Below are 25,745 nucleotides of genomic sequence, written 5' to 3'. Positions count from 1 at the left end.
GCACTGCAGGACGCAGACTCTGTGCCTCCCCCATCCCCAAATCCACCGGGGGATGTTCCAGTCCCTCAGGTGGAAGCCAGAAGCCCCAGGTTTTGGTCTGGGTTTTGCTGTTCCCCTCGGGGCCGAGACGCTGCTGGCCTCCAGGTGTCCGAGTGCCTTCAACCCCTCGCAGCAACCGCACTCCTCAGCTGGAAAGGATGTAGAGAAAATGATGCATCCAGCCTCAGATCACCCCAGTGAGCCACGACAAAGGAATTTGCCAAAAGACAGAAGGGCGGCTGAGCTGTGAGCCCCCAGCTGTGCACAGCCCCAGGCGCACGAAGGCTCCAGGTCTGCGTCTGGGCGCCAGGCAAATGCGGGTGCTTCCCCTCCGCCACCATCGCACAACGCGCCCTACAACGCGCCCTACAACGTGTCCTCCAGGCCCAGCAGGATTTTAACCCCACGCCAAGTCTGCGTGCGTATTAAATGCCACCACCGGGTCCTGGCACACCGGCACCAAGCCCCCACCATCCCTGCCCAGCTCCGTCTCCCTGCAGGAGCTGGGGATTTGGGGTTTTACACCACCCCGGGAGGCTCCGCGTGGGCAAGGAGCGCAGGGAAGCGGCCTCCTTCCCCCCAGCAGCAGCAGGGAAGTCCCAGCCCGTCCCCGCTGCCTCCCAGCACCGGCTGCCTTCGGCCTCACCGTCACCGAGCCCCTCGCAGCGGGAGGCCGGGGCAGGAAGCGAGCGTGCGAGTGCCAGCGGCCGCGAGCCGAGCGGCTGCGAGCTGTCGGGCTGCAGCTGCACAAAGCCCAGCGGGGCCGGAGCTGGAGCGGGGCCACCTCCCCGGGAACGGGCACACGCCTTTTCCTGCTCTCACCGAGGTTAGCGGTGAGGTTTCCAGCACGTGGGCTCGCTCTCTGTCCCCCGCTCGGATGGGGAGGAAGCTGGACTTTGGGGTTTTCTCCCAGTCGCTGATTTGGTGGGGTGGAAATGGGGAGGCTGCGGGCCGGGTGGCTGCAGAAAGGCAGCCACAGCTTCGGAGCCACCCGAGCTGGAGAAGCCTCTAGAAGTAGGAGCAGGCGGCCACGAGGCCGAGCGCATCCCCCCGGCCCCAGGAACCAGCCAGGAAGGGGCTCGCTCGCCCCAGCCAACACCTGGCAGGATTTTTCTGCTCGCCTCGGGGAGCTGCAGCCCCACGGCCATCATCGGTGCCCATCACCCTCTACCTGTTCCTCCTCCCCGCGTTTGCATCCACTTGGAAACACAACGCCGGGAGAGAAAACGAACTGGAAACAAACTGGAAACACCCCGACAGCCTCTAACGCTCCCAGCCCGAGGGCTTCATTAAAGAGAAAAGAAAAAAAAAACCAGCAGGGCCAAACTCCTCTGGGCTGGCACGGGCCCAAGGCGTACCCACAGCAGCGTGCGAGGAGTCCGGAAAGGCGACGAGGCGCATGGGCAGCAGGCGTGTGATTGTGAGAAGTGTCTAATCAGGGAGTTATTCTCAGCCCTCTGTGAGGCTGCAAGCTCGCACGTCTATAAATAGCCGGCAGCGGGGCTGTACCTGAGGCGCTGCTCTGTGAACGTTGTTCACTGCTGCTCCGTGAAGCCGGAGCGCCCGGGGGCAGTGCTGCCATCGGGTCCTGCACAAAGAGCCCGGCAAAAGCACCCGTGGTGCTGCTCTCCTCATCCTCCTGGGCCATATGGGGAGGCCCATGGCCTCCGACAGGGCCAGAGCTCTGAGCACCCCAGCGCCCACCCTCCCCAGCCCACGGTGAGGAGCCCAGCCCTGGCTTGCAGCCCTCTGAAGGAACCGTGGCTCCGGGAGCGCGCCGCCACGCGCCGACCTCCAGCTCCAGCCCGAAAGCCAAATCCTGGCCCCCTCCTGAAGCTCCCTCCTCCTCTCCAGCTCCCCACCAGCACCACAAACACCGCCACCTTCGCTCCTTTGCGCTGCCACTGGGTGAGGCAGCGTGGGAGAAGCTGGAGGTGACGGCAGCTCTGCCTTCACACCTCCAGAAACGAAGCCCTGCATTTCCCACAAACCCGGCGATGCCGTGGGAAAGCTTCGGGACGGACCCTCGCGGGCGTGCTGGCTGCCGGGAGGGCTGAAAAGCGCTCACCTCCCGGCGAGGCGGGATGAGCCAGCGAGACTGACACGAAACCAAAGAGGGATGTGGGATGAGTAAAGCATCCCCGGTGCCTACGCCAGGTAGGAGAGGGAAACCCGGTGCTGTCACAGCTGCCGGGCGCGCTCGCACGGTGCCAAAGGCAAAGGAAGGAGTCTCGGGCACTGGGGACTCGCCTGCATCTCCCCAGGCACTGCTGCAGGCCCCGGGCACCGCTGCAGCCCCTGCTCTGCCCACGCTGCCAGCTCCCTGCTGCAGGGCAGCTCCGAGGAGCCGGGAGGAGATCCCTGCCCCGCCGCGCTGCGCCCGCTGCCCTGCCCCACTTCCAGCGGCTCCTTCCAGGGGGAGGTGAATCCCAGCCCTCCTCCTGGATCCGTAACAAATGCTTGGAACGAGACAAACAGCAGCGGCGAGGGATGGAAGCAACGCCGGAGCGCCACAAAATGTGGGAGAAGCAGATCAGAGGAAGGACGAGCGAATCCGAGGGCGTGCCGGGCGCCGCTCGCCGGTGTCACACCCGCTCTGCCACCGGCACATCTCCATTCGCACAGCTTCTAATCTCAGCCCTGCAATGCAGCATCCCCTGCCTTCCCAGCTCCCCTCCGCGCTCCGCTCCCGGCTGGGAGCTGCAATGCAGCAGCGTGGGGAAGCCCCGCTCCCCTTCTCCCCTTCTCCCGGCCGGCAGCGGGGTCCCTGAGCCCCCCACCTCCCCCAGGCTCTGCGCTCTGCCCTCCCCGTGCTCCCCCAGGAGAGCGCTCCGCGTGCCGGAGGAGGACGTGAGATTGCAGGAGAGGGATGGGGGCAGAACGGGGCCGTATCCGATCGCCCACCACCCCGTTAGAGGCACCCTCAGGGCAGCTGCCACCTGCCCCAGGAGCTGCACGCCCCGGGGCCACCGCTGTCACCGTGCGCTTGCGTCACCCGGTGCCACACACGCAGTGCCACAAAGCAGGCTGCAGGTGGGACAAGGGAACAATTCGGAGGATGCCACAGAGCCAGGCGAGCGGTGTGACCACAACCGGGGCTCGCAGCCCCCCCAAAAAAGCCCCTGTGTCCAGCGGGACCGCGGCTCAGCCCGGCACACACACACAGACGGCCGTCCCTGGCGGGTTGCTCGCCGCCGAGGGCGCGCGCACTCTGGCTCCTCGTGGACCTGGCACCAATCCCCCCGCCCGGGCAGCAGGCACAAGCACCAGCCAAGACCGCGGGCAGGGGAGGACCAGGGAAATTGTTTGCTGGCACCACGAGATGTGGAGCTACGCCTGAAAGCACAGAGTGGGTCACATCGAGAGATGGAAGCGGGCGGAGGTGAGGGGACTCGTGCTGTCGGCACAGCCGAGTGCTGCAGAGCAAGACCCCAAAGCCAGGGCAGTGACACGAAGCTGGGGACACCGGGAGGGGGCTCTACAGGAGGAGGCAGGGCTGGTTTTGGCTCCCCGAGGCCACCCAGCTGGAAGCACAGCACCCGCACAGCACCCAGCAAACGGTGCCAGGAGCCACCAGGCACGGCAAGGCCTCGAGGGGACACGGCCCAGGTCCCAGCGTGGTCACATCCCTCCAACAGACCCCAAATGGCCCTTCTGGGATGGGGAGCCTGCCGGTGGATGCCAGGTGCCCGTTGGTCCCTCACACCAACCCAGTGGAGGAACCGTGTAAAGCCCTGCACTCATCCACGGATTTCCCGTGAGGAAATGTCAGATCTGGGGGCAAAATACAGCTGGCCACAGCCCCACGTGAACAGCATTTTTTGAGTTCCTTAGGGGAAGAATTTGTTTCACGAACATATTTCCAATAGTTCTGCCTTCACGTCCTTGCTCAGCTACTTTTCCACAGGAAACCTTGACAGATAAATCCGGATCCATTTATTCCTTACAGCAGGGCGGGGGACGCGAGCGGAGGCAGCGACACGACGGCGCAGGTCCCCTCCTTTCTCCTCACCCTCCCCAAACACAGGGGTTGGGTTCTGCAGGCAGAAGGAAAATCAATTCCCCCCTAAACAACCTCATCACACGGGCGCTGTCCTGCCGGGGCACCGAGAGAGGCACAACGTTAGTGTCAGAGCGGGCTGAGAACAGCGGCGGTGCTTTACGAGGCAGTAACCCACTCCCGGGGCTGTGAAGAGCCACTTGCTCTCTGACCTCCCGCTGTTCCCCAGCCAGCGAGCCGGGCTGGTGCTGCACAGCGCTGCAACGCGCCCATTAGTGCTTAATTAATCAGCGAGGAGAGCTGTGGGGCTGAGGAATCCCACACCATGAGCCTGGCCAGCAGGGGATCTCCGTGGGAAGGGTCGCCGCGGTGAGACCCCCTCCACCTGAACGCGCTCGCAGGGGATGTGTCGGACACGAGCCCCCCCACCTCCCACCTCCCAGGGGCTGTGGGACCAAGATCTATTCCAGCTGCACCGGCCCCTGCAGAGCCTGGCAGGGCTACAAAGGCTCCTCCAGCCCAGCCTTCGGGGAACGCCGCTCCCCCGGGGATCGCACGCGTCCGTCTGGGCTCCGGCCCACGCAGCAGCGGCCATTTGGGTACTTATGCCCATTAGGAGCCACTTAAGAGGCACCACACGCAGCACGAGATGGCCAAGGAAATGGCTGCAGAAAGCAGCTGCAGGATCCTGGAGCTGCTTCGGGGACCTCTAGGTAAGGGCAGCAACCACGCGGGGTCCCTGCACCCCAGGGGGAGCTCAGCCACAGCCCCCCCGTGTGCTCTCACCCACCCGCTGTGCGCCCCGAGCTGGCCACGCTCCCTCCGTGCCCTTCCTCCTGTGGCCGGGCACTGGTGTAATTAGCAAAGCCAGCTAGCGCTCGGCTTTGATGAGAAGACTCGGCCTCTGCTCGGGATGAAACGTGTAATTTGGACGTTAGAAATAGCCTCTACAAAGCACATGTGGTTGCTGTGTCCCGGTGACCTCTTCCATCTTACGCAGGCCGCTCGTCTCCAAGCGCGGTTCCATCTCCGCCGGCTCTCCAAAGGCGCGGGTGCCATCAAACAGCTGACACATCTGCAGCAACCAAAGGAGAGGCAGCGCTTGGCCACCGCTAAATAAATCGTGTTGTTGGCCGGCGCTGCACCTCAGCGGAGGCCGATGAGTGCTTCTGGCAGGAGGGACGTGAAATGGAGATGAGAAGTCAGGTGTGGAAACCACGGATGCAGAAAGGCTCCGCGAGCCGCCGCGCTCGGCGGAGCAGGGAGCTCCGGTTCGTCAGCGGCAGCGCCGGCTCCTCGGCACAGGTCAGCGGCTCAGGCGGGATCTGCAGGGCTGGGAAATCACCGCGGCTCCCACGCCTTTCTTCCAGGACAAACCAAGCTCCTTGGGTCTTCTCGAGGCGCTCCAGCAGGCGCAGCAAAATGGCTCAGGCTGACGGCTCTGGCTGCCAAAGGAGCCCCGCAGAGCGGAGAAGCCTCCTCTGCAAGCCCAGCACCTCTGGGAGCCGCTGAGCCCCTCTCCTGGCCTCGCCCGCCGGCCCTCACAGCCTGCTCTGAGCCGGGGGGGGTCCTGTCCCGCCTGGGTTTGTGCCCCCCACCAGGGGTCGGTCTGCAGAAGGAGCTGGAGGGGGCTTCGCCCGCCCGGATCGCAGCAGCAGACAAGCCGAGGGGTCGGGGCCAGAAGCTCGGCGCGTGCCCGGGCTCACGCACCCCCAGCCACGGGTCCACCACCGGCACGTAGGAGGCGACGGAGCAACCACCGGCACGCCGCTGGCACGTCCCCAGCTCCTGTCACCGTGCCCACCCCTCGGGCTGCCAAGGACGGGCCGGGTCACTGGTGGATGGCTTAAACAGCCACGATTCAGCGGCACAGCTCCCACCAAGGCAAGAAGCTCAGCCTGAGCCCCCCCAGGAGGGAAGATGTGAAGCTCCTGGCCCGCCAGCCCCAAACGCTGCCCACCTGGGGGTGGAGAAGCAGCCCTCCCCGCTGCAGGGTCCGTGCACGCGGGCGAATGACCTATTTCAGCAACCACGCAGAGCAGGGGGGGGGGCACGAGGCAGATTTGGCAGTGCAGGGCCCTCACCACACAACTGGCCGAGCCTTCAGATGGCAAGCACCGCCCGAGGGATGCTCAGCACCACTAAAACCAGTCCCACCATGGACCGAGGCTGGGAACCACCCCCAAACTTCCTCACCTGGTGCACGAGGAGCCCTTCCTCCACAGGCCGGCCCTGCGCCCTCAGGGAAGCTGCAGGATTTTTTCCTGGAGGTGCTGAGGAACCCCCCTAAGAGCAGGGCACTACAAGAGGGACCCCGAGATCCCCCAGGGCACTCAAACACCAGCGGGTGGAGACCTGCTCGTCACCAATCCTCCTGCAATCCTCCCGTGTTCTCTGCCCCAGCGGGACCAAGATTTACCCCAGCGTTTACCAGCCCAGTGGCAGGACCACCACGGGACCACCAAAGGACCACCATGGGACCACCACGGGACCACCACGGGACCCCAGCAGCAGACCAGCCCCATGCATCCCATCTCTGCCATCTGCCTGCCCCGCCTTGGCCTGGCTCCGTGGCTTTCCACGAGCCACTGGCACGGCCCCAGCAAGCCCTGGGCCAGCGGGCAGTGGCCACAGGACATTTTGGCAGCCGGGGCAGCCCCCTGCCATGAAAGGGAGCGGGCAGGGGACATCGGCATGGGGGCTGCATGCAGCACACGTGTGCCAGAGCCCTGTGCCACAGCAGGGGCTGGGACACCCCGAGGGCTCCAAGGGAGAAGACACTCGACACGCCAGGGCCCCCACCGAACGCCACAGCTCCAAACCCAGCTGGCTTGGGCGAGCAGCCTCGTCATGGCCGCACGCAGCTCGTTGCCATTTCTGCACGCCGGCTCGCCGCACCGAGCCGAGCTCTTCCCAGCTACAAATCCTCCATGGTACAGCCACGGGGGAGAGAAAGCCGGCGGGTGGGGACGCCGCCTCGCCCTGCCGGAGATCAGCCCACGTCCCCCCCGCCAGCAGCGGCCACGACGGGAACGCGAGGGCCGGGCACGCCTGCACCCGGAGCCAGCGCAGCCGGCGGAGGGGCGGCGAGCCCCAGCTCCGACCCGAAGCGTTGGCTGCTCTGCTCGGATGAAAAAACCTCACGTGATACCACGCCGGTGACGAGCTCTCGACCATGCAGAGCTCTTTCCCAGGCTCGGAGATCAAACACATCAAGCGAGGAAGCTGGGGGCTGCCAGCGGCTCACGCACACCCTGCAGCAGTGTCCTAGGGGGTGGGGGGCACAAAGCAGCACCAGGGCTGGGGCTCCCCACGCGTGCTGTCCCCAAGGTCAGCCCCTAGGACAGGGCAGCGGTGCTGGGAGGGCAACCTCGGGGCTGATTTAAAACTGGGCTGTGGCCAAAAACACACCGGGGCACCCCAAGGCGGTGGGCACCCACCTGAAGGCATGGGGCCACCCCACGCTGCGCGGCTTTGCTGCTGATGGCCAAGCCACGGGGAGAAGACCCCAGAGCCTGCCAGGAGCCAAATTTCCATTCTTTAACCCCACAAAAGCCACGGCTGAACCCTCCCAGCCCCGCATCCCCCCCCCCCGGTGACCACCTCGGGGTGCGAGGAGCAGCGGGGGCGTGAAGGCGAGGAAGGACGGAAGCAAGGCAGGGGGGCACCGCCGCGGGGGCCGCACTCACCCAACATCTGGCTGAAGAGGAGCTGCTCCAGGTCTCCCAGCACCGTCACCACCAGCTCGGGGTCCACCTTCAGGTACGGCTTCTCCTCGGCGCCCGCCGCCGCGGGCCCCTTGCCGCCCAGCAGCTCATCGTCGCACTTGCCACCTCCGCCACCGCCACCACCGCCTCCACCAACACCGCCACCGCCTCCACCCGCCTCGGGGGCCTTGCTGAGGGGCTTCACCTCCGCGTAGGGCCCCCGGGGGATGCGGCTGGGCTTGCCGCTGGCCGGCGGCTTGGCGGGGCCGGCGGGGCGCGGCGGCAGCAGCGAGTGCTCGGAGCGGGACAGGCTGCGCGACATGGTGGACGCCTCACGGGCACGGGGACCACCGCCACCACCACCGCCACCACCTCCACCACCGCCACGGCCGCTCGTCGCCACCGTGGCCGCCGCCTTGGCCATGTCGTCGCTCCAGCGGGGCTCGTAGAGCTGCCGCTTCTTCTCGGCGTCGGTGAGGAAGGCCAGGTTGGTGAGGGACTTCTGCTTGCGCAGGTTGGAGCCCGGCAGCCGCCCCTCGGCGCTGCTCGCCTTGAACACCCGCAGCTCGGCTCCCCGTGGCCCCGCCGTTGGCGTCGTCGGCGTCGCCGGCGTCGTCACCGTCGCCGCCGCTTTGGCCCGTTTGGGCATCACGGAGCCACCGTCGGGCCCCCGGCGGTAGCCTCGCAGCTCCGCTGTCCCCTCGTCGCCCAGCTCCACGTCGGGGAGGCTCTTGAGGTTTGTCCCCAGCATCCCCGCGCTGCCACCATTTAACCCGGCTGCTGCTGCTGCTGCTGCTGCTGCTGCTGCTGCTGCGGCACGGTGGACGCGGAGAAAGGGAGGAGGAGGAGGAGGAGGAGAAGGGAGGGGAGAGAGAAAGAGAGAGAGAGAGAGATTGAGAAGCGCCCTCAGCTGCCGCCCCAAAACCGGGGCGGGGCTGAACGGGGAGGAACGGAACGGAGCGGAACGGGGGGGGGGGGGAAAAAAACGGGAGAGGAGCCGCCCTACCGCGCCGCTCCGCCGGCGGCGGGGCGCTGCGAACCAAGGGAATGAGCGGGGCCGAACAAAAAGGGCCCGCCCGCAGCCGCCTCCGCCACCGCCTGGGCGCGGGCAGGGGGCGGGGCCGCGCGGCGCGCGCGCCCGCGGGTGGGAGGGGGGGGGCGCGGGGGCGCGCGCAGGGGGGGAGGGGGTGTGGGGGGGGCACCCATGGGTGCTGCAGGGAGGGGGGGGGATGGAATCCGCCCTCAGGAGCCGCCCGCGCGCCCCCGCGGCTCCTCGCCCCGTCGGGAGCGCGCACGGGGAAGGGGGGGGGGCGAGGGTGAGGCCCTGAAGGAGCCGAATTTCCCCGTTCCCAGCCCAAAACGGGCGTGGGGTGGTTCCCAGAGGCAGGGGGGGCACCGCCAAGGGGGGGCTGGGGGTCCAAGGGGGGTGAGGGGCAGGGGGAGCGGGGGCTGCGGAGCCTCATTTGGCATTAATTACCCGTCCCCGGGGAGGGGGGAACGAAGCCTGCGCCGTGACCTCACGCGGTGCCATGGCAACCGCCGGCACCCAGCGCCTCAGGGCGAGGGGAGAGAACGGGGGGCGAGGCCTTGGGGGGGGTCACCCTGACATGGGCACCGCCGTCACCCCCCAAGGGGGTTTGGGGGTCGGTGTCAGGGGGTCCCGGGATGGCCTGGATGAGTGGGGAAGAAGGAATGCCAGAATGGGTGGTTTGCGCCCCAAAATAACGTTGCTGGGATGGGATGGGTCGTCCCCAACGCTGCAGGGAGGTTTTGGGGCGGTACGGCCTCTGCCGAGCCCCAGCGGCTGCTGTAGGGCCTGTGGGGGGGGTAAATTGGGGGAGTTTGGGTGGGTTTTGAGGGTGGGTGAGGCGGCGGCCTCCCCGCGCCCTGCTGCTGGAGCCGCTGGGGCCCCAAAAGGCAGCGGGGACACACAGGGGGCACGGAGCCCCCCCTGCAAAACCGTGCCAGGAGCAGGCGCCGCGGCTCTGACCGACTTCTGTCAGCTCGGATCAGCCAAAGCGGCTCCCGAGGCGCCTGCCCCCTTCCCACACATCCCCCGAGCATCCCCAACCCCAACCCCATCCCCAACCCCATCCCCATCCCCATCCCCATTCCATGCATCCCCGCCACATGGCCACCCCCCATAAAACCCACCCCAAAGCACCGGGGCAGCTGGGGGGGGGGGACCTCATATCTGGGCTCAGCCACCCCCACCCCAAAAAAAAAAAAAAAAAAAAAAAAAATAAAGGGGCTCGTGTCCTGCTCGCCCCAAAAGCCAAAAAAAAAGCCAAAGCGCAGCCGGCGCCCGGTGGCGAACGGTTCATTGCCAAACGCCGTGGTGAGCACGGAGGGTGTGGGTTTGTCCCCAAATCCGCTCCCGGGGGTGTCACCGGCAGCTGGGGACGCTCCGGGTGTTAAATCCCCTCCCGGCAGCCCCGCGGTGCCGGTGGGAGGTTGGCGGCGCCGGGAGCTGCCGGTGCCAGGGCCCCCCCCCCCCTCCGTCCTCCCCGGCTGCGCTCTGGCTCTCGGCCGCCTCCTCGGAAATGGGGTCATTCCTGGAGCTGGGTGGAAAACTAGAAAGAGGAGAGCGAGCCAAGAGGCAGCAGGGCCTCGGGAGGGGATGGCCACACCGAAAAACGGGGGAGGTGGGCGGCGGGGACAAACCTGGGGGCACCCGGCTGCTTGGCAAGGGGAAGAGGGGCTCCGTGCTCTCGGGGGTAGCCCCTGCCCCACAGCAGCCCCACAGGGATGGACGCGGCTCCAGCAGCTGGGGAAGGGTCCCCCCGGCCCCCCCCACCCCCTGCTCCTCTCCTCGCTTGTGCTTTCTGCCCCGATCCTTGCTGCCACGAAGCCACCAGCACCCCGTGCTCGCCCCGCGCCCACCAGCCTGGCCCCGCAGCCCCAGCCCCTGGGCCCCCCCGCGCGGTTCCCTCCTCCCCATCCTTCTCCCTCTCCCCCTCGCTCGCTCCGTGCGGCGGTTTCGGGATGCTCCTGTGCTCGGCAGAGCCCTGGCCCCACGTCCGCACGTGCATTTCATCCGGCCCCGCTCCCAGCCGCCGCCAGCTGCTCCCGGAGGCCCCGCACGAGGCATTAATAACGCAGGCGATGGCCCCGGTGTGTCCCCGTGTCCCCCCCCAGCAGCAGAAGGGGAGCAGGGGGCACCCAGCATCGCCCCCCACAAGTCCCAGGCCAGCCCCCGGGCAGGGGGCACACAGGACCTCTCCCCCACACCCCCCAAGGAAACCCACCCCACAGACTCACTCAAGGCTCCGGGTTTGGGGTCGGTGTCACACGGGGACGTGGCCTGCTCCTCCCTGTCCCCCTGCAGCCTGGGGACAGAGCGGGGTTAGGGGACAGCCTGGGGCTCTCCGGGGACCCTGGGGACACCGGCCCCATGGTGGCGGGGGTCCCCAGGGTGTCACATCCCCTTCGGTTTTACCGAGCCCACCCCACACCGTCCCTCAGGCTCCCATGGGTGCACCCCAACCCGGGGGGAATCCCCCAGCCCCCACTCACCCGGCCCCAACCCCACCATCCCGGTGAGGTTTCCCCGCAGCCCCCCCATCCCCGTGCCCCCATCTCCGGGCACTCACCGGTACTGGAAGGGCGCCACGGTGGCCGTCACGGGCCGGCTGTGGGGGGAGGCCGAGGAGAAGCTGATGGCCCCCGACCCGAAAACGGGCACCCTGCTCTGCGAGCCGGCGGGGGGGGCGTCCTCCACCTCAGGGGTCCCCCCCAGGCCCCGCACGGAGCAGCTCAGGGGACGGCGACCCCCTGGTCCCCGCAGGCTGCACGCCACCCCCTTGCCCACCTCCAGCCCCTTCCCGGGGGGCACCGGGGGTCTCTGCCCCCCACGGGGGGGGACACCGGGGCTGGGCTCCCCAGCCAGCTCGTGGCCGGTGGCGAATCTGGGTTTAGGTTTAAGGCTTTTGGGGCCGGAGGCCAGCCGCGGGGACGAGGCTTGGTGGGAGGCGGGGGGCCCCGGGGTGCTGTGTCGGGCCGGGGGGGCCGCAGCGGGCAGCTTGCCGGGGGGCACGGAGCGCGGCACCGGGATGGCGGAGCCGTAGTGGCCGCGGCCGCCCGGGGTGAGGTTGGCCGTCCCGTTCATCCTGGCGAGGAGGCTCCGGCGAGGCGCTGCGGAGGGAGAGGAGAAGGAAGGGGATGAGGTATGGCGTGGGTGATGTCTCCTCCCCGTGTCCCCATCCCGCCAGGGACACCTGTCCCTGTGTCCCCAGGTCCCTATGGTGGGGCCCTGCAGTGAGGCCGCACGGGCGCAGGCCCCGCAGGGAGGGGTCCCCCTCTTGGCCACCCAAAAAAACATCTCCTGAGCCTCCAAACCACTGGAGGCCACCTCCCGGACATCCACGGTGACCTCCCAGCCACCCAGGACCACCCTCCGGCCACCCAAAACCACCTCGTGGGCACCCAAGGCCACCTCCAGGGAAAAATTAGCAAATAAATCAATAAATAATACAACATCTATTTTTTTTTTGCAGGGATGGAGAGATTGGGAACATCTCTGGAAAGGCGGGGAGATGCCGAGGAGGGCACCCGGGTGCTGCTTGCCCCCCGCCAGGGCTGCGTTTTGGGCCGGGGCAGCCCAAACAAGAGGGGCTTTGTGCGGGCGCCGCGCTGGGCGCTGGGTGCGAGCCGCCGGGGCCGCTCTCCGTGCACACACACACACACACACAGGGCGCTCTGTTCCAGCCCGGCCCGCAGCCTGGCTGCCTTTCAAGGCTGAGCCGGGCTTTCCCCGGAGCGTGAGGGCTGCCTGCAGACATTTTGGCAGCCGCGCCGTCTCCGACACGGCCCTGGATCTGCCCGCGAGGTCCAGCCCCGGCCCCGCCGATGGCATCGCTGCGGCTCGGGGCCGGCCGTGCCCTGCTCCCAGCCCAGCACCCAGCACCCAGCCTTTTCCAAAATGCCTTTTGTAGTGCTGGTGGGGTCGATCTTCCCTCCCTGGGGCTGGATCCAGCGGCTCTCCACCCTGGGTGGCACAAGGCGGCCCTACAGGAGTGGCTGAGCCACCGGTCCCATTCAATTTTTTGGTAATTTTCTCCCAACTTTGCCAATTTTCCCCCAGCCAGCAGAGCCGGTCCCAGCACCGTAATTTCCCTGAGCTCCTCTTTATCCGAGTCAGAGGCAAAAAGTTCCCCTGGATTTGTGCTGGTCCTATCATCACCGACACCCCTGTGCATCAGCAGCACGCAGCCCTGCTCTGGAGGCTGGCACGCTCCTCTCAGGGCATTCAGCACCGGAGCTGTGACCATTTCTTATGGATTTTTTTGATCTGTTCGCTCCAGCTGGGTTTCCCTCACGTGGACACAGCTTCCACCTCTGTCCTCAGAGCCTGCTGGGGGGGCAGCACGAGGCCGTTTCTGCAGCCGAAGCCAAAGTTGCCGCATTTGCCACAAAAAAATCAATCCTCCTCCTGTTCTCACAAGCTCCGAGGTTTTATAGGGGAAAGCAGTGACCCCATAAAAGGGTCAGGAGGGCTTTGGAGCTGTCCCCTCCCATCGCCCAGGCCTTGGGGTGGGGAGGGCACCCATCGCTTGGCCTGGCTAACCATGGGGACCCCTTCCAGGCTTCACCTTAGTCCGGAGCAACCCTGGGGATGGGGAGGGCTGGATGTGGCCCCTCTGCCCCAGGAAGCAGCCTGCCGCAACCTCCCATTATTTTCTTAGGAAGCACAAATTAAAGTCACCCCTAGGAGATCCAGCACTTTTTTTTACTCCAAACAAATTACCAGCTGCCCTCTGGCAGTTTCCAGCCGCCCAGGCAGGGCCTTTTGGGGACGCCGAGCCCCCCGTCCCATGGGGCCGGTCCCCTCCGTGCGTCCCCGCTCCTCCCGCGGCCACGCTGCCCGGCAAAGCAGGTCACAGCCTGACCCAGATCGAGGCATCTCCCCACCACGGCAGCTCCTTTGCAATTAGCTGAGAAGGGAAGGGACTTTCTGCTAACAACAAGGAGCCGCTGGCACTGCAGGCTCAGCCCCGCATTGGGGTTTGTCCCCCCCAGGCAGGGATGGAGCACCCGAAATCTCAGGCGGGTCGGGATGCGCAAAAAGAAACTGGCCGAGCCGTGTCCTTCATCCCAGGACAAACGGGAAGCAGCACATCCCCGAAGGCACCTCGCTCAAAGCGGCATCTGTTGTGCTCGGGGCTTGAGCTGCTCGCTTGGAGCAGAGTCAAAGCACACCTCACACCTGCGGTCCGGGCAGGCAGCGATGAGCACACGGGCCCCGAGGCTCAGCCCCGTTTCCCGTCCCTCGCTTCAGACACGTTGTGGGGCACGCGGGCGTCTCAGCCCCCTCGCAGCTGTGCCGGGGTGAAAGCCTCCCCCGTGCCCGGGAGGGCTGCGGCAGGAGCCTGAGCACGGCCACTCGGTGATGCGAAGAGGCATTAAACCATTAAAACCCTTCAGCCTCTGCTGGGCCACTCCGTGCCTCAGTTTCCCCACCCTGCCACAGCTCCAGAGCGAACCCCACAGCCCTGGGGTGTCCCCAAGGTGTCCCTCCCTGGCAGTGCTTTCACAACCATTTGCCTCCACCCACGGCGTCCCCCAGTTTGCTCCCTGCAGTGGGAAGCAGAGTTGCCATAAATCCCCCAAATCCTCCCCGGCGGGTGCAGGGAATCCTCCTGGGAGGACGTTTGCAGCCCAGCTCAGAGGGGCCAGGCTGCAGAGCCCAGGTGGAGATGCCCCGTGCCCACAGGGCCCAGACCTCAAATCCTACAGCGTGGGTGGGATCGGGACCAGCCCCGTGCAGACCCTCCTGGCACTGCCCTGCTGCCCCTCGCAGCCCCACGCAGGATCTGGCCCCGAGCTGCCTGCGGGGGATGGCGCGGCTCCAACGCAGCCTCCTCCCCGGCACGCTCAGGAAGGATGACAAAGAAAAGGCTCCTTGTGACACAAGGGACATAAAACTTTCCTAAGAGAAACAGAGGGGAGCAGGGAGAGAAAGGAGCCTTCAGAGGGGAACAAGCTGCCGATTCAGCCCCCGCTCCGCAGCCGGGACCTGGCCTGACCCCGGCCGGGTGTCACCGCGTGGGACATCGCCACCGCGCTGCCTGCTCGCTGCCGGGGGTCTCGAAGCACCGAGGGGCTGTACCCAGGGCTCGGTGCCACGGGGAGGGGGCTTCTGGCTCAAAAACACCGCAGGGACCAGAGCAGAGCCCCAGCAAGGCAGAGCTGGGGGTGGTCAGGGGTCAGCGCAGCATAACCCGAGCCCCTCCTGGAGCCAGGATCTTGTGTGCAGCAGCGTCTCCGAGGGCAGCTTGTGGGGCTTGGGCATGGGCACGGGGAGCAGGAGGGTGGGAGGGTGCCCGGGTGGCCCCAGCTCTGCCCATCCTGGCCTCGTCTCCACCCCACGATGCCGGGGGAGCTGCAGGCGGGTGCAGGAGGGGCACGAAACCGGCTGGTGTGAGAGCAGAGCCGCAGCTCTAAGCTGTCCTTTAGCCAATCCCATTAGGCACTCAACCCACTTCCATAAAACCTCGCTGTCAGCCAAGTTCAGCCCTGCACAGCCCGCAGCCACCTCCGCCACCCAGCCCCGTGCAGTGACCCCGAGCCCTGCCAGGCACCCCCATACCGGAGCCCCCCCCCCATTTATGGCCTCTGGATACCGGAGGCTGTTGGGGTCTCTGGGAATGCGTCCCCCCGCCTGCTCCAGCCCCTCGCAGCCCTTGAATTGGTGCCTTTAACCCCAAAACTGCGCCCCGCGGGTGTGACACCCCCCGAGCCCATGCGGGTGGCGGGGGGCGCAGATGTCCCTGTGCAGCCCCCGAGGGGACAGGGGGTGTCGAGGGGGGACAGGGGGTGTCGGGGGGTGGGGGGACACAAGGGTAGGGAGGGGACAGGGGGCTGCGGGAGCGCGGAGCCGGGCGCGCCGTGCCCGCTGCGCGTCCCCGCGGCCGTTCAGGAGGCGGCGGCGCTGGACAGCTCCGGGCCGGCCCCGCGGCGCCGCCCCCCCCCCAAAAAAAAAAATAAAAAATGGGGTTTCCAATTCCGCCCACCCCCCAAAAAATAAACCTAGGGGTGTCCCCCTGAGAAACTCCCTCCCCATGGCCACCAGTGCCGGGGCTGCCGCTTTGCCAACCTGCAAGAGGCCAGGAGCTGCCCGCAGCCCCGACACCTCTCTCCAGCAGGTGCTTCAGCAGCCAGCACCTCCTGGGGGCTCCGGACCCCCTCCCCAAAAAAAAAAAGGTCTCCCTCGTGGTGTCTGAGGACCCCACGCCGTGTCCCGGAGCCATCATGCAGCCGAGGCACAGGCGATGCTCTTGGGGAGGGCCGAAAGCGAGCAGCTGGGGAGGGGAGCGCATCCCAACCAGCCCGTCTGGGGCCATCGCAGCGTTTGGCCCCAGCCCCGGGACCTGACGGGCTGCAGACCCGGCCTGGTCTCCTCGCCAGGAAGCTCCTTGCTTGTTATTTTTTTTTGAGCAAGAGCAGATGTCGCAGCGCCTGCCTGCGTGTCCTCGCCGGGTCCAGCGAGGCTGGGAGGAAACGGCCTCCCCGGCGCTCAGCCCCGAAGCCTGGAGGCCCCCGGTGCTTTTTGGCTTTGGGGACCCGGCCTCGGGAAGCCGCAGCTGTGTGGAAGAGCTGCTAAAGGCATCAACTCGGCCGTGCTTGGTCGTGTGGTGTCCCACGTGCGGTGGGACAGCTGCGCTCACCTCCCTGCCCCGGCACGGGCTGCGCGTCCCCGGCGCTGGGTTCAGCTCCCCAGGCGCACCAGAAGCTGCTCTGGGCTAAGCCAAAGGTTGTTCATCCCCCCAGGGAGGCCAAGGATTTCAGAAGCTCTGCGGGGTGGGCGAGCTGCGTAATGCTGGGGAAGCAGCAGCGCAGGGGTCGGGGTGCCAGGTCCCGGGGGGCAGCCTCAATCCGTCAGGAGACAGCCAGAGCTGGGCTGCCGCCGCCGCCGCGCTCCCCGCAAAGCCCCCGCGGCTGAAAGCTGCCGTCTGCACCACTCCGGGTGCTGAACAGAGCAAGGGGAAGCTGTGCTGGGGCTCCGAGTGGCCACCCGTGAGCCCCCTGCTCCCCCCCGAGCCCCTGGGTGTGCAGCGAGGCTGCGCCCCCCCCGCATCCCCGAGCACGGGACCCCCCTGGGGACCATCCCCAGCGTGCACAACACCTATAGGGCTGGTGGTACCTGAGCACGTGGGATGGGATCTCCCACAACGTCCCCCCACCATAAATGTGCAGCTCTTGCAGCAGGGACTTGCCCTGACCCCCCTTTTTCTCCCCCAAATGTGCCCGGCGCCCCCACTCGCGTTGCTCACCCCCCAAAGCCCGGCAGCCCTCACCCTGCCTGGGACGGGCTCCCCGGGACAAGCGGGCACCTGCAATGGAAAGCAAAAGCCCCGGGGAGCCCTTAATGGGATGAGTGGATTTTCCAGCGAGCTGCAAATCCGCAGGGGCCGCGAGGGCCACACAAACACCTCGTTAGCCAGGTATTACCGGGGGGTTTTGCTGCGTTTGCTGTTCGGAGCGCAAGCAGCTGGGCTGCGCCCCCAGCTTCAAACCAGTCGCCGCGGCTCATAGAGTGACTGTGGGTTGGTTGCTCGTGGAGGAAGCTCAGCTTTCCTGGAGGAGAGCCTGAGCATCCCCTGAGCAAACCCTGAGCATCCCCTGAGTAAACCCTGAGCATCTCCTGAGTAAACCCTGAGCATCCCCTGAGCACCCCGCCTGCCCGCAGCGAGGAGAGCCGTGCTCCAGCTTCCCCTGCCCAAATCATGGCATAGATGCCTCCCCTGGAAAGAGCCCAGAGAGGGAGAAGGGAGAGGAAAAACCAGGAAAACCCTGTAGGGGGATGGAGGAAGGGGTGGAGGAGAAGCCGTGAGTCAATGCCCAGCCCCACACCGAGGGAGTTTCCGCTGCCCTGCTGCCGGAGGTGACGCGGCCCGGCCGCATCCGCACCGAGGGGCCGTGTCCGGTGACAGCTGAGGATGAGGATGGGGATGACCACCCCTGTGCCCCCACCCTGACAGCCCAACTCGTTGCTGAGGGTGGCCGTGCTGGGTTCCCCGAGGTGCCCAGAGCCCCCCAAACCCGGCCCCTGAGGCTCCCACGAGGCCACCACCACGGGGGTGCCCCCGCCTGGGTGGCCGCAGCAGGATGTGGCTTTGGTGGCAGCGTGGGAAAGCTCTGCCCAGCACAGACCAGTGCCCACCACCAGGGGAACATCAGGGAACTGGGGAAATCACGGAATGGTTGGGGCGGAAGGGACCTTAAAGCCCAGCTGGTTCCAGCCCCCTGCCATGGGCCCCGCAGCTGCCAGCTCACGTCCAGTCTTTCTGCCACCAACATCCCCAAACCCTTCTCCGCAGGGCCACCCCCAGCCCGTGTGGGCATTGCCTGGACCCTGGGGGTGCCCACACCCGGCTCCCACCCCAAACCTGCCCCCTGCAGCACAGCAGAGCCAGATTCCCATATCCCAGAGGGAAGAGGATGCCAGGACAGCAGTGCCACCACCCCGGGGGTCTCCTGTCCCCACCCGCCCCCTCCTCACGCGATGCCTGGGGGTGCCCCTGGTGCCTCCACGGCAGCATTCAGGGTCCTGGATCCGTCCCCTCCACGGCCAAACCCCACTTGGGGTAAATCACAGAGGGTGAAAGCCCCCCTGGGTGCCCAGCATCCCCCCGTGGGGCTGCACCAGGGCTGTGAACCCAGGCGCTCATTCAGCTGTGCCCAAATTTCCGTGCACCTGAAGCCCTCGCTCAGGCAGCACAAAGCTCGTCAAGGGCCCTCTTGCTAACGAGCAGGGCTCAGGACCTCCCTCAGCCCCAGGGAGCGGTTGGGGGGCCGCTGGGGTTGGTTTGTGCCCCCCCCGGGAGCACTCAAGGAGGACCCGCGGGCTTTGCCAAGCTCGCCGCCAACCCTTAGGCCGTGCCTCAGTTTCCCCAAGCGCTGCCTGCAGAAACACCGGGGCCGTCACCTGGCCCCCACAGCAGCTCCTGGCCCCCCCAGGAATCATTTCTGAACCCCAAGAGCCCAGGGACCGATGCTGCTCCCCCTGTGCCCTGGGTGGGAGGCAGGGGGGGAACGGGGACACCTGGCCCCCGGCCCGCTCAGCCCCTGCGGGGCCCGGAAACACCTTTATCCTGTCCGTGGGCAGGAAAAGCTCCCAGCTCGGATATTTTTATACCCCGCTGCCCCCCGGGGACGGCCCCACCTCCCCACAGCGGCCCCGGCTGCGCCCCCAGCCCCGCTCCAGGCCCCGCCACCCCCAGTCCTCATCCTCGCCCCCATTCCCATCCCTGTCCCCGTTCTTGTCCCAGTTCCCGTTTTGGTGGCTCCCCCCACGCCGGGGCTCACCTGGAAGCCCCCAGAGCAGGGGACGAGGCCCGGATCCCGCTCTGGGACCCCAAACACAGGGGGAGAGGGACCCAGCCCCCAGCCTGCCCCCCCCACACCCCGCACCGTGGGGCCGTGTGGGATGGGGAGCGATGCCCGGGGGGGAAACTGAGGCAGGAGCAGGGCTGGGGGTGGCGAGCCCAGGAGCCGCACCGAGCCCCCGTGCCTCAGTTTCCCCCCCCCCCGGCTTCCTGCAGCTCCCCCAGGAGACCCCGAGCCGGGGACAGGCGACAACGGGAGGGGGGCACCGGGACACGGGAGGGGGGGACCCCGCACCCCCGGCACCTCCCGGGCCGGGCTGAAGGAACGGGACCCCCGGGGGGACCCTGCCCCGACGGCCCCGTGTCCCCTGCGTGTCCCTTGGGTGTCCCCAAGGGGCTGTCCCCCCCCGGCCCCCCCCCAGCACTCACCGCCGCCGCCCGGCCCCGCTCCGCTCCCGGCGCCTCCCCCGCGGCAGCGGCGCGGACTCGAAGCCAGCGCCGGGAGCGGGGAGCGGCGGGGAGGAGCCGCGCAGGGACGGCCCCCCCCGGCCCCCCCCGGTCCTCCCCCAGCCCTCCCCGGCCCGCAGCAGAACGGCCCCGAGCACTGGGGGGGCTGGGGCGCAGCACCACGGCGCCCCCGGAGCCCCCACCCCAGGGGTTCCCCCCCCCCCCGGGACCCCCTCTCCACCCGGGACCCCTCTCCGTGCGCCCTCCCCACGGGTCCCCCCCTCACTCTCCATTCCCCGGAGCCCCCCCCGATCCCCCCTATGCCCTCCCCCCCCCACGGGACCCACACCCCAAGGGTCTCCAACACTTGTCCCCCCCCCCCCCCCCCCAGAGCCCGCAGCCCCCGGACTCCCCCCCGGTCCCCCTCCCCCCCCTCCCCCCCTCCCCCCCCCCCCCCCCAAACCTTCTCCCCCCTCCCCTCCCCACAAATCCCGCAACCTCAAAACCTTCCACAGAACCCACTCCCCCACCTCCCATAAATCCCCCCCTTGGCTCCCGCCCCCCCCCCGGAGCTCCCCCCCATTTCCCACCCCCCCTCTCCACCCCCCGCCCCCTTCCCCGCCCCTCCCCGTTCCCTCCCCCCCCCCCCTTGCCCGCAGCAGCCATGGCGGCGGAGCCGGCTCGGGACACGGCCACGGCCACGGGGGGGGCAGCGGCCGCCCCCTTCTCGCTGCTGCACCTGCACCTGGAGCTGGGGGTCGCTTTCGGCTCGGGGGGGGGCGCGGGGCGGTTGCGGGGGGCTGCGCGCTTGGAGCTGCGCTGCGTGCGCCCTGGGGGCCGCGCCCTGGTGCTGGACTCGCACCCCACGCTGGAGGTGCGGGGGGCGACCCTGCTGCCCCCCAAGTGCCCCCCCGGGGCCGAGAGCGATGCCGATGCCGGGGGGGGCAGGAGCTGCCCTTCGAGAACCTCCCGTTCGCCAGCTACGGCTCGGCGCTGCGCATCGCCCTGCCCCGCGAGCCGCGGCCCGGGGACCTGCTGGCGCTGCGCATCGACTACGAGGCGGGCGAGGGACCCGGGGTGAGAGGGGGGCGAGGGGCTGGGGAAGGGCCACGGAGGGGGGTGAGGGGCCGGGGAGGGTCCGCAGAAGGGGTTTTGTGGTTTAGGGTTGGGTCCCACGCTGTCCCGAAGGTGTCTGGCGTGGGGTGAGTTGGGGAGCGAGGTGGGTGCCGGGTGGCGAGCGGACCCCGCCGCCCCCCCTCACCACCTCGCTGTTCCCCCCCCCCCGTGCTGCAGATGTCGTGGCTGGCCTCCTCCCAAACTGCCCAGAAGGAGAAGCCTTTCCTCTATACCTCTGGCTTCCCTGTGCTCAACAGGTCCTTCTTCCCCGGCTTCCACACCCCGGGCACGAAGAGCACCTACTCGGCACGGGTCCAGGTAAAGCCCCGCCGCTCACAGCGCTGTCTCTTGTCTCTCGCCAGGTGTGCTGGCTCACCCCCGAGCAGACCGCGGGGAAGCAGAAGCCCTTTATGTACACTCAAGGCCAGGCCGTCCTGAATAGATCCTTTTTCCCTGGCTTTGACACTCCAGCAGTTAAATGCACATACTCAGCCACGGTGCAGGTAAGCGGCTCCCCGGGAGGGGCGCGGGGCACGAACCCCAACGCCTCCCCGAAGCTCTCCCAGAGCAAAGCCCTCGCCGTGCTCCCACCCAGAGGTGCTCGAGGGGCAGGATGCCCCAGACACGTGGAAGCGTTCGGGTGCTGCAGGAGTGCTGCCCACAGCCCGTGCAGCCACGGGTTCGAGACAATTTGGAGCATTACACCCCAAATTCCCCCTGCAGGCCCCCAGCAGAGAAGGCAGTGACAAGTATTTAGCTTCTACTTTGTTTTCCTCTACGAGTACACCCGGCCTGAGTCGCTCCTCTCCCCCTTCCCTGGCCACTGCTGCAGCCTCTGGTTTGTGTGTGGCAGTGGGTGGTGTGCTGACAGCTTTTGCCTCCGAGTGAGGCTGCCAAAATGCTCCACGCTTGATGCTGAGGTGCCAGGGAGCAGCTGGGATTAGCTGGGTGCTTGAACCTCTCAGGTCTCCTCGTGGGGATGCAGCTGCCTGAATAATTCCTCTGAATCCTTACCGTGGAGCACCCAGCTCGGTCCCCTAGCAGGCAGCGGGTGCCTTCCCCTTTTTGTTTAACCCCAAACGAAGTCGCTCACACCCAGCTTCGTCCCCTCTCCTGGGGGAGCGCAGCCAACAGCGGTGCTGCGGGGGGTGAAGGATGCTGCTGGGGGCTGTGACGCTGGTGGCACACTGAGGCCGTGGCATCAGCTGGGGCTGCAGGACTTTATTTTTCTCCCTCTTGCTCTAAATTCTTCCCTGAAAGTTGGAGCAAAGCTCCCTCCCGAAGTGTGAGCACGGGGCTTGTGTGTTGGAAAACCCTGGAGCAGGGATCGGTGCTGCAGGAACCGTGCTCTCCCCAGCCCCACCGGCCTCACCTCCTGCCTCACCTCCTGCCTGTCCCGCAGCCGCCGGGCTGGCGGAGCCACTGCAGAGCTCACTGGGGCCTGACGAACCGGGATAACGAGCTGTTGTGCAAGGACGGGGAGGAGAGCTGCTTTCTGCAGGGCACACACTGCTTCCTGCCTCCCTGCGCTGCTCCCTGCTGCACCCTGTGGCACCGGGGCTCACCGTGTGCCTCTCTTGCTGTGCTCAGCTGCTTTGTCCCCAATGCCGTGGTTGGGGCTTGGCTCTGGGGATGCATCGTGGAGTCCCCAGCCGGGCTGGCAGACACCCGGCTTCGTGCAGCGCAGATCTGATGGGCGTTTTGTCCACGTTTCCAGGTCCCCGAGGGCTTCACGGCGGTGATGAGCGCCACGACCCGGGAGAAGCAGAAGGACAACACCTTCGTCTTCAAGATGGACCATCCCATCCCCTCCTACCTGATCGCCCTGGCTGTCGGGGACATTGTGTCTGCTGAAGTTGGCCCAAGGTAAGCGCCTGCAGGAGCAACCTGAGCGTTATTCACGGCTGTGGGAGCAGCTGCTTATTGTGGAGCCCAGCTCTGCTGGCCCTGGAGGGGTCCTGGGCAGCGCTTTGTGTTGGCCCTGTGCACGTGGGTGAGGGCAGCACTTTTCCCCCCCGCCAAGCAAAGGTCCCACGTCTCTTCCCCAGGCTGCTCGTTGGAGCTCGCGGCTGCTCCAGCACCCGTGTAAAAGCCCTTTGGCATTCGGACTAGGAAAGAGATTGCAACAGTTGGACTCTCGTTAGCTTCATTTATCACCAGGCTTTTGTGCTGTTGCAGAATAAACACGTGCGGGTGTTGCCTGATGAAGCAACGGGGTGAAAGTCCCCTCCTGGTTATCGCTGCCTCTTGTTGGCGCTGGCCAAGCCCGCGACTTGCAGGAGGTCTCTGCCTGCCCCATGATTGTCCTGCAGGGTCCCCTGGTGCTGCCTCCTCCTGCTGCAGACACCATGCACTGATCGGGGCAGGGTGGGGGGATCTCTGTGGGGGCACTTCCTCGGCTCTGGAGGAGGCCCCGACTCAGAGGGGTTGCTCAGTGGGGCCGAATGTCCCCCCACATCCCTGCTCCTCGGTGTCTGGAGGGACCTCCTTCCCTTTTATCGCTCTGTTGGTTGCTGCAGGAGCCGTGTCTGGGCCGAGCCCTGCCTGATCGAGGCTGCTAAGAAGGAGTACGACGGGGTGATCGAGGAGTTCCTGGCCGTGGGCGAGAAGCTCTTCGGACCCTATGTTTGGGGCAGGTATGAGGGGCTCTGCTCCTTGGGGCTGGGGACGGAGCATCCCCCGGCCGTGGGCTGCGGCTGCAGGCAGAGGTGGCTCTGTACTGAGCCGCCGGCCCTTCCCTGCCAGGTACGACGTCCTGTTCATGCCGCCCTCGTTCCCCTTCGGCGGGATGGAGAACCCCTGCATCACCTTCGTGACGCCCTGCCTGCTGGCCGGGGACCGCTCCCTGGTGGACGTCATCATCCACGAGATCTCCCACAGCTGGTTCGGGAACCTGGTCACCAACGCCACCTGGGGCGAGTTCTGGCTGAACGAGGGCTTCACCATGTACGCGCAGAGGCGCATTTCCACCGAGGTCTACGGTGCGTGGCCGTGCCCGGGGGATCTGCGGGGTTTTGGGGTCCGTGCCACGGGCTCTGCGCCTCCATCCGAGAGCTGCACGTGGGGCCAGGGCCCTGTGTGCTTCCCACTCTAACACCTCCTTCCCCCGGCGATGGGGCTGGCCCAGCAGCTGCTCCCCCAGCCAGCAAGGCTCACGCCGCTTGCCCGTGGTAGCAGCACCCGTCACGCTCTCACTGCGTGCGGGTCGGGGTCTCCAAACACCTCCGCTTGTCCCCTCCAGGTTCAGCGTACACCTGCCTGGAGGCCGCCACGGGCAGGGCCCTGCTGCGCCAGCACATGGACAACACCGGGGAGGACCATCCACTCAACAAGCTCCGGGTGGTGATCGAGCCAGGTCCGTGGCAGCCCCCGCGGGTGGTGCTGGTGGTGCCCGAGGCTGCGCAGGGCTCTGCTCCGTGCGGAAAGGGTGAATCCGCTCGTTTTGCAGAGCAGCAGATGGGTTGTGAGAGGTTTCCCTTCTCCCCTGCTAGGCGTCAACCCGGACGACACGTACAACGAGACCCCCTACGAGAAGGGGTTCTGCTTCGTCAGCTACCTGGCGCACCTCGTGGGGGACCAGGGCAAGTTCGACGCCTTCCTGCAGGTCGGTGGAGGGACGGCACGGGGAGCTCGGCCCAAAACTGGGGCTGGGAGATGTGAAATGCTGCGGGGGGAGGAAGGAGCACAGGGAGCTGGGAAGGAAGGGCTGAGCCAGGTGGCTGAGGAGAGGGGGGAACAGAGATGGTCCCAGGGGGTGTTCAGGGACACGCTGGGGGATCCAGGGGTAGGCAGCAAGCGTGTGTGGCAGCCCACCCCGGCTGTCCCCACAGGCCTACGTGGAGCGGTTCAAGTTCCAGAGCATCACAGCGGATGATGCCCTCAATTTCTTCCTGGAATACTTCCCCGAGCTGAAGAAGCAAGGCGTGGACTCGCGCCCAGGTCAGTGCGGGGCGGTGCGAGCTTCGTGTGCCACAACCACCTCTCCCGTGGGGCTGCCGAGGTGCGAACCGAGCTCTGCCCAAGCAGGGCCCCCCTCAGCTCTCCCTCCCTGCCCCACCTCAGGCTTGGAGTTCGATCGCTGGCTGAACACGCCGGGCTGGCCGCCCTTCCTGCCCGACCTCTCCCCGGGGCAGCAGCTGATGAAGCCAGCGGACGAGCTGGCGGAGCTGTGGGCGGCCGAGAGCTTGAACGTGGAGGCGATCGAAGCCGTGGACATCACGGGCTGGAAGACGTACCAGCTGGTCTACCTCCTGGACCAGCTCCTGCAGAAGTCGCCCCTACCCGAAGGTGAGGGCCTGGCGCCCGCGGGTGGCATCACACGGGGCCCAGGCTGGTGGCCGGGGATGTGAGGGCATTGCTGGACTGTGCTGGTGCAAATCACTGGGGATGGCCCCAGGGGACATGTGTGTCCCCAGCCTGGCTCGGCCGTGGTGTCACCACCCATGTCTGCCTCTCCTTGCCCCCGGTGCTGAGCGAGGGCTGCACCCACATGGCCTCACCCAGCCCTGGGGTGCCGGGGAGCCCGGGGCCGGGAAGATTTGGGCGAGCAGAGGCGATGGCTCTCTCCCGCAGGCAACGTGGAGAGGCTGAGCGCCATGTACCCCAAGATCTCCAAGGCCCAGAACGCCGAGCTGCGGCTGCGCTGGTGCCAGATCATCCTCAAGAACAACCACGAGCCCGAGTACAGCAAGGTCAAGGACTTCCTCCACAGCCAGGTTTGTCCCGTCCCTCCGAGGGGATGAGGGTGACACCAGGGGGGGACACACAGGACCCCCCCCGGTCAGCCCCAGCCCTCCCCGTGCTGTGGTGGAGGTGGCTGGGCCCTGACCGCGTCTCTCTCGGGCAGGGGAAGCAGAAGTACACCCTGCCCCTGTACCGCGCCATGTGGGCCGGCTCGGAGGCGGCCCGGGCGCTGGCCATGGAAACCTTCTCGGCCACGGCCGCCCAGCTCCACGTCAACGTCCAGAACTACGTCAAGAAGATCCTGGGCCTGGAGGGGGCAGAGAAGGAGTGAGCGGAGAAGGGGGTGCTCCTGCCCCTGCCCAGCTGGGGCAAGCCCTCCGTGAGGTCTCCCTGTGCGTATTTCCTTATTAAATTTTATAATTTTTA

General features: G+C 67.1%; 2 protein-coding genes across 4 annotated transcripts in view; one reads left to right on the top strand and one right to left on the bottom strand.

The window, feature by feature from the left end:
• NAV1 (neuron navigator 1) overlaps positions 1 to 19,530 on the bottom strand; it is a 57,545-nt gene extending 38,015 nt beyond the window's left edge. Inside the window, exons 1-4 of one of the 3 annotated variants that reach the window (XM_084498125.1) lie at positions 19,503 to 19,530; positions 11,340 to 11,880; positions 11,008 to 11,075; positions 7,729 to 8,550 (exon numbers count right to left, since the gene is read on the bottom strand). In XM_084498125.1, the coding sequence (XP_084354251.1) occupies positions 7,729 to 8,550; positions 11,008 to 11,075; positions 11,340 to 11,854 (1,405 nt within the window). In that variant the 5' untranslated portion in view covers positions 11,855 to 11,880; positions 19,503 to 19,530. The remainder of the gene's footprint in view (positions 1 to 7,728; positions 8,551 to 11,007; positions 11,076 to 11,339; positions 11,881 to 19,502) is intronic. The other 2 variants (XM_084498123.1, XM_084498124.1) reach the window with 2 other exon arrangements.
• A 632-nt stretch (positions 19,531 to 20,162) lies between these two features.
• RNPEP (arginyl aminopeptidase) lies at positions 20,163 to 25,745 on the top strand. Its single transcript, XM_084498302.1, is given in 12 exon segments — positions 20,163 to 20,458; positions 20,461 to 20,597; positions 20,814 to 20,954; positions 22,354 to 22,502; positions 23,156 to 23,272; positions 23,382 to 23,617; positions 23,878 to 23,991; positions 24,128 to 24,240; positions 24,467 to 24,575; positions 24,699 to 24,923; positions 25,209 to 25,351; positions 25,483 to 25,745. Coding segments are annotated over 12 exon segments (1,926 nt in total). The 5' UTR covers positions 20,163 to 20,184; the 3' UTR covers positions 25,651 to 25,745.

The sequence above is a fragment of the Aythya ferina genome, assembly GCF_964211825.1.
Source record: "Aythya ferina genome assembly, chromosome: 25".
NCBI classification, from domain to species: domain Eukaryota; kingdom Metazoa; phylum Chordata; class Aves; order Anseriformes; family Anatidae; genus Aythya; species Aythya ferina.
The sequence above is the reverse complement of the archived record's forward strand: the minus strand, read 5'-3'. Positions and strand labels throughout refer to the sequence as shown.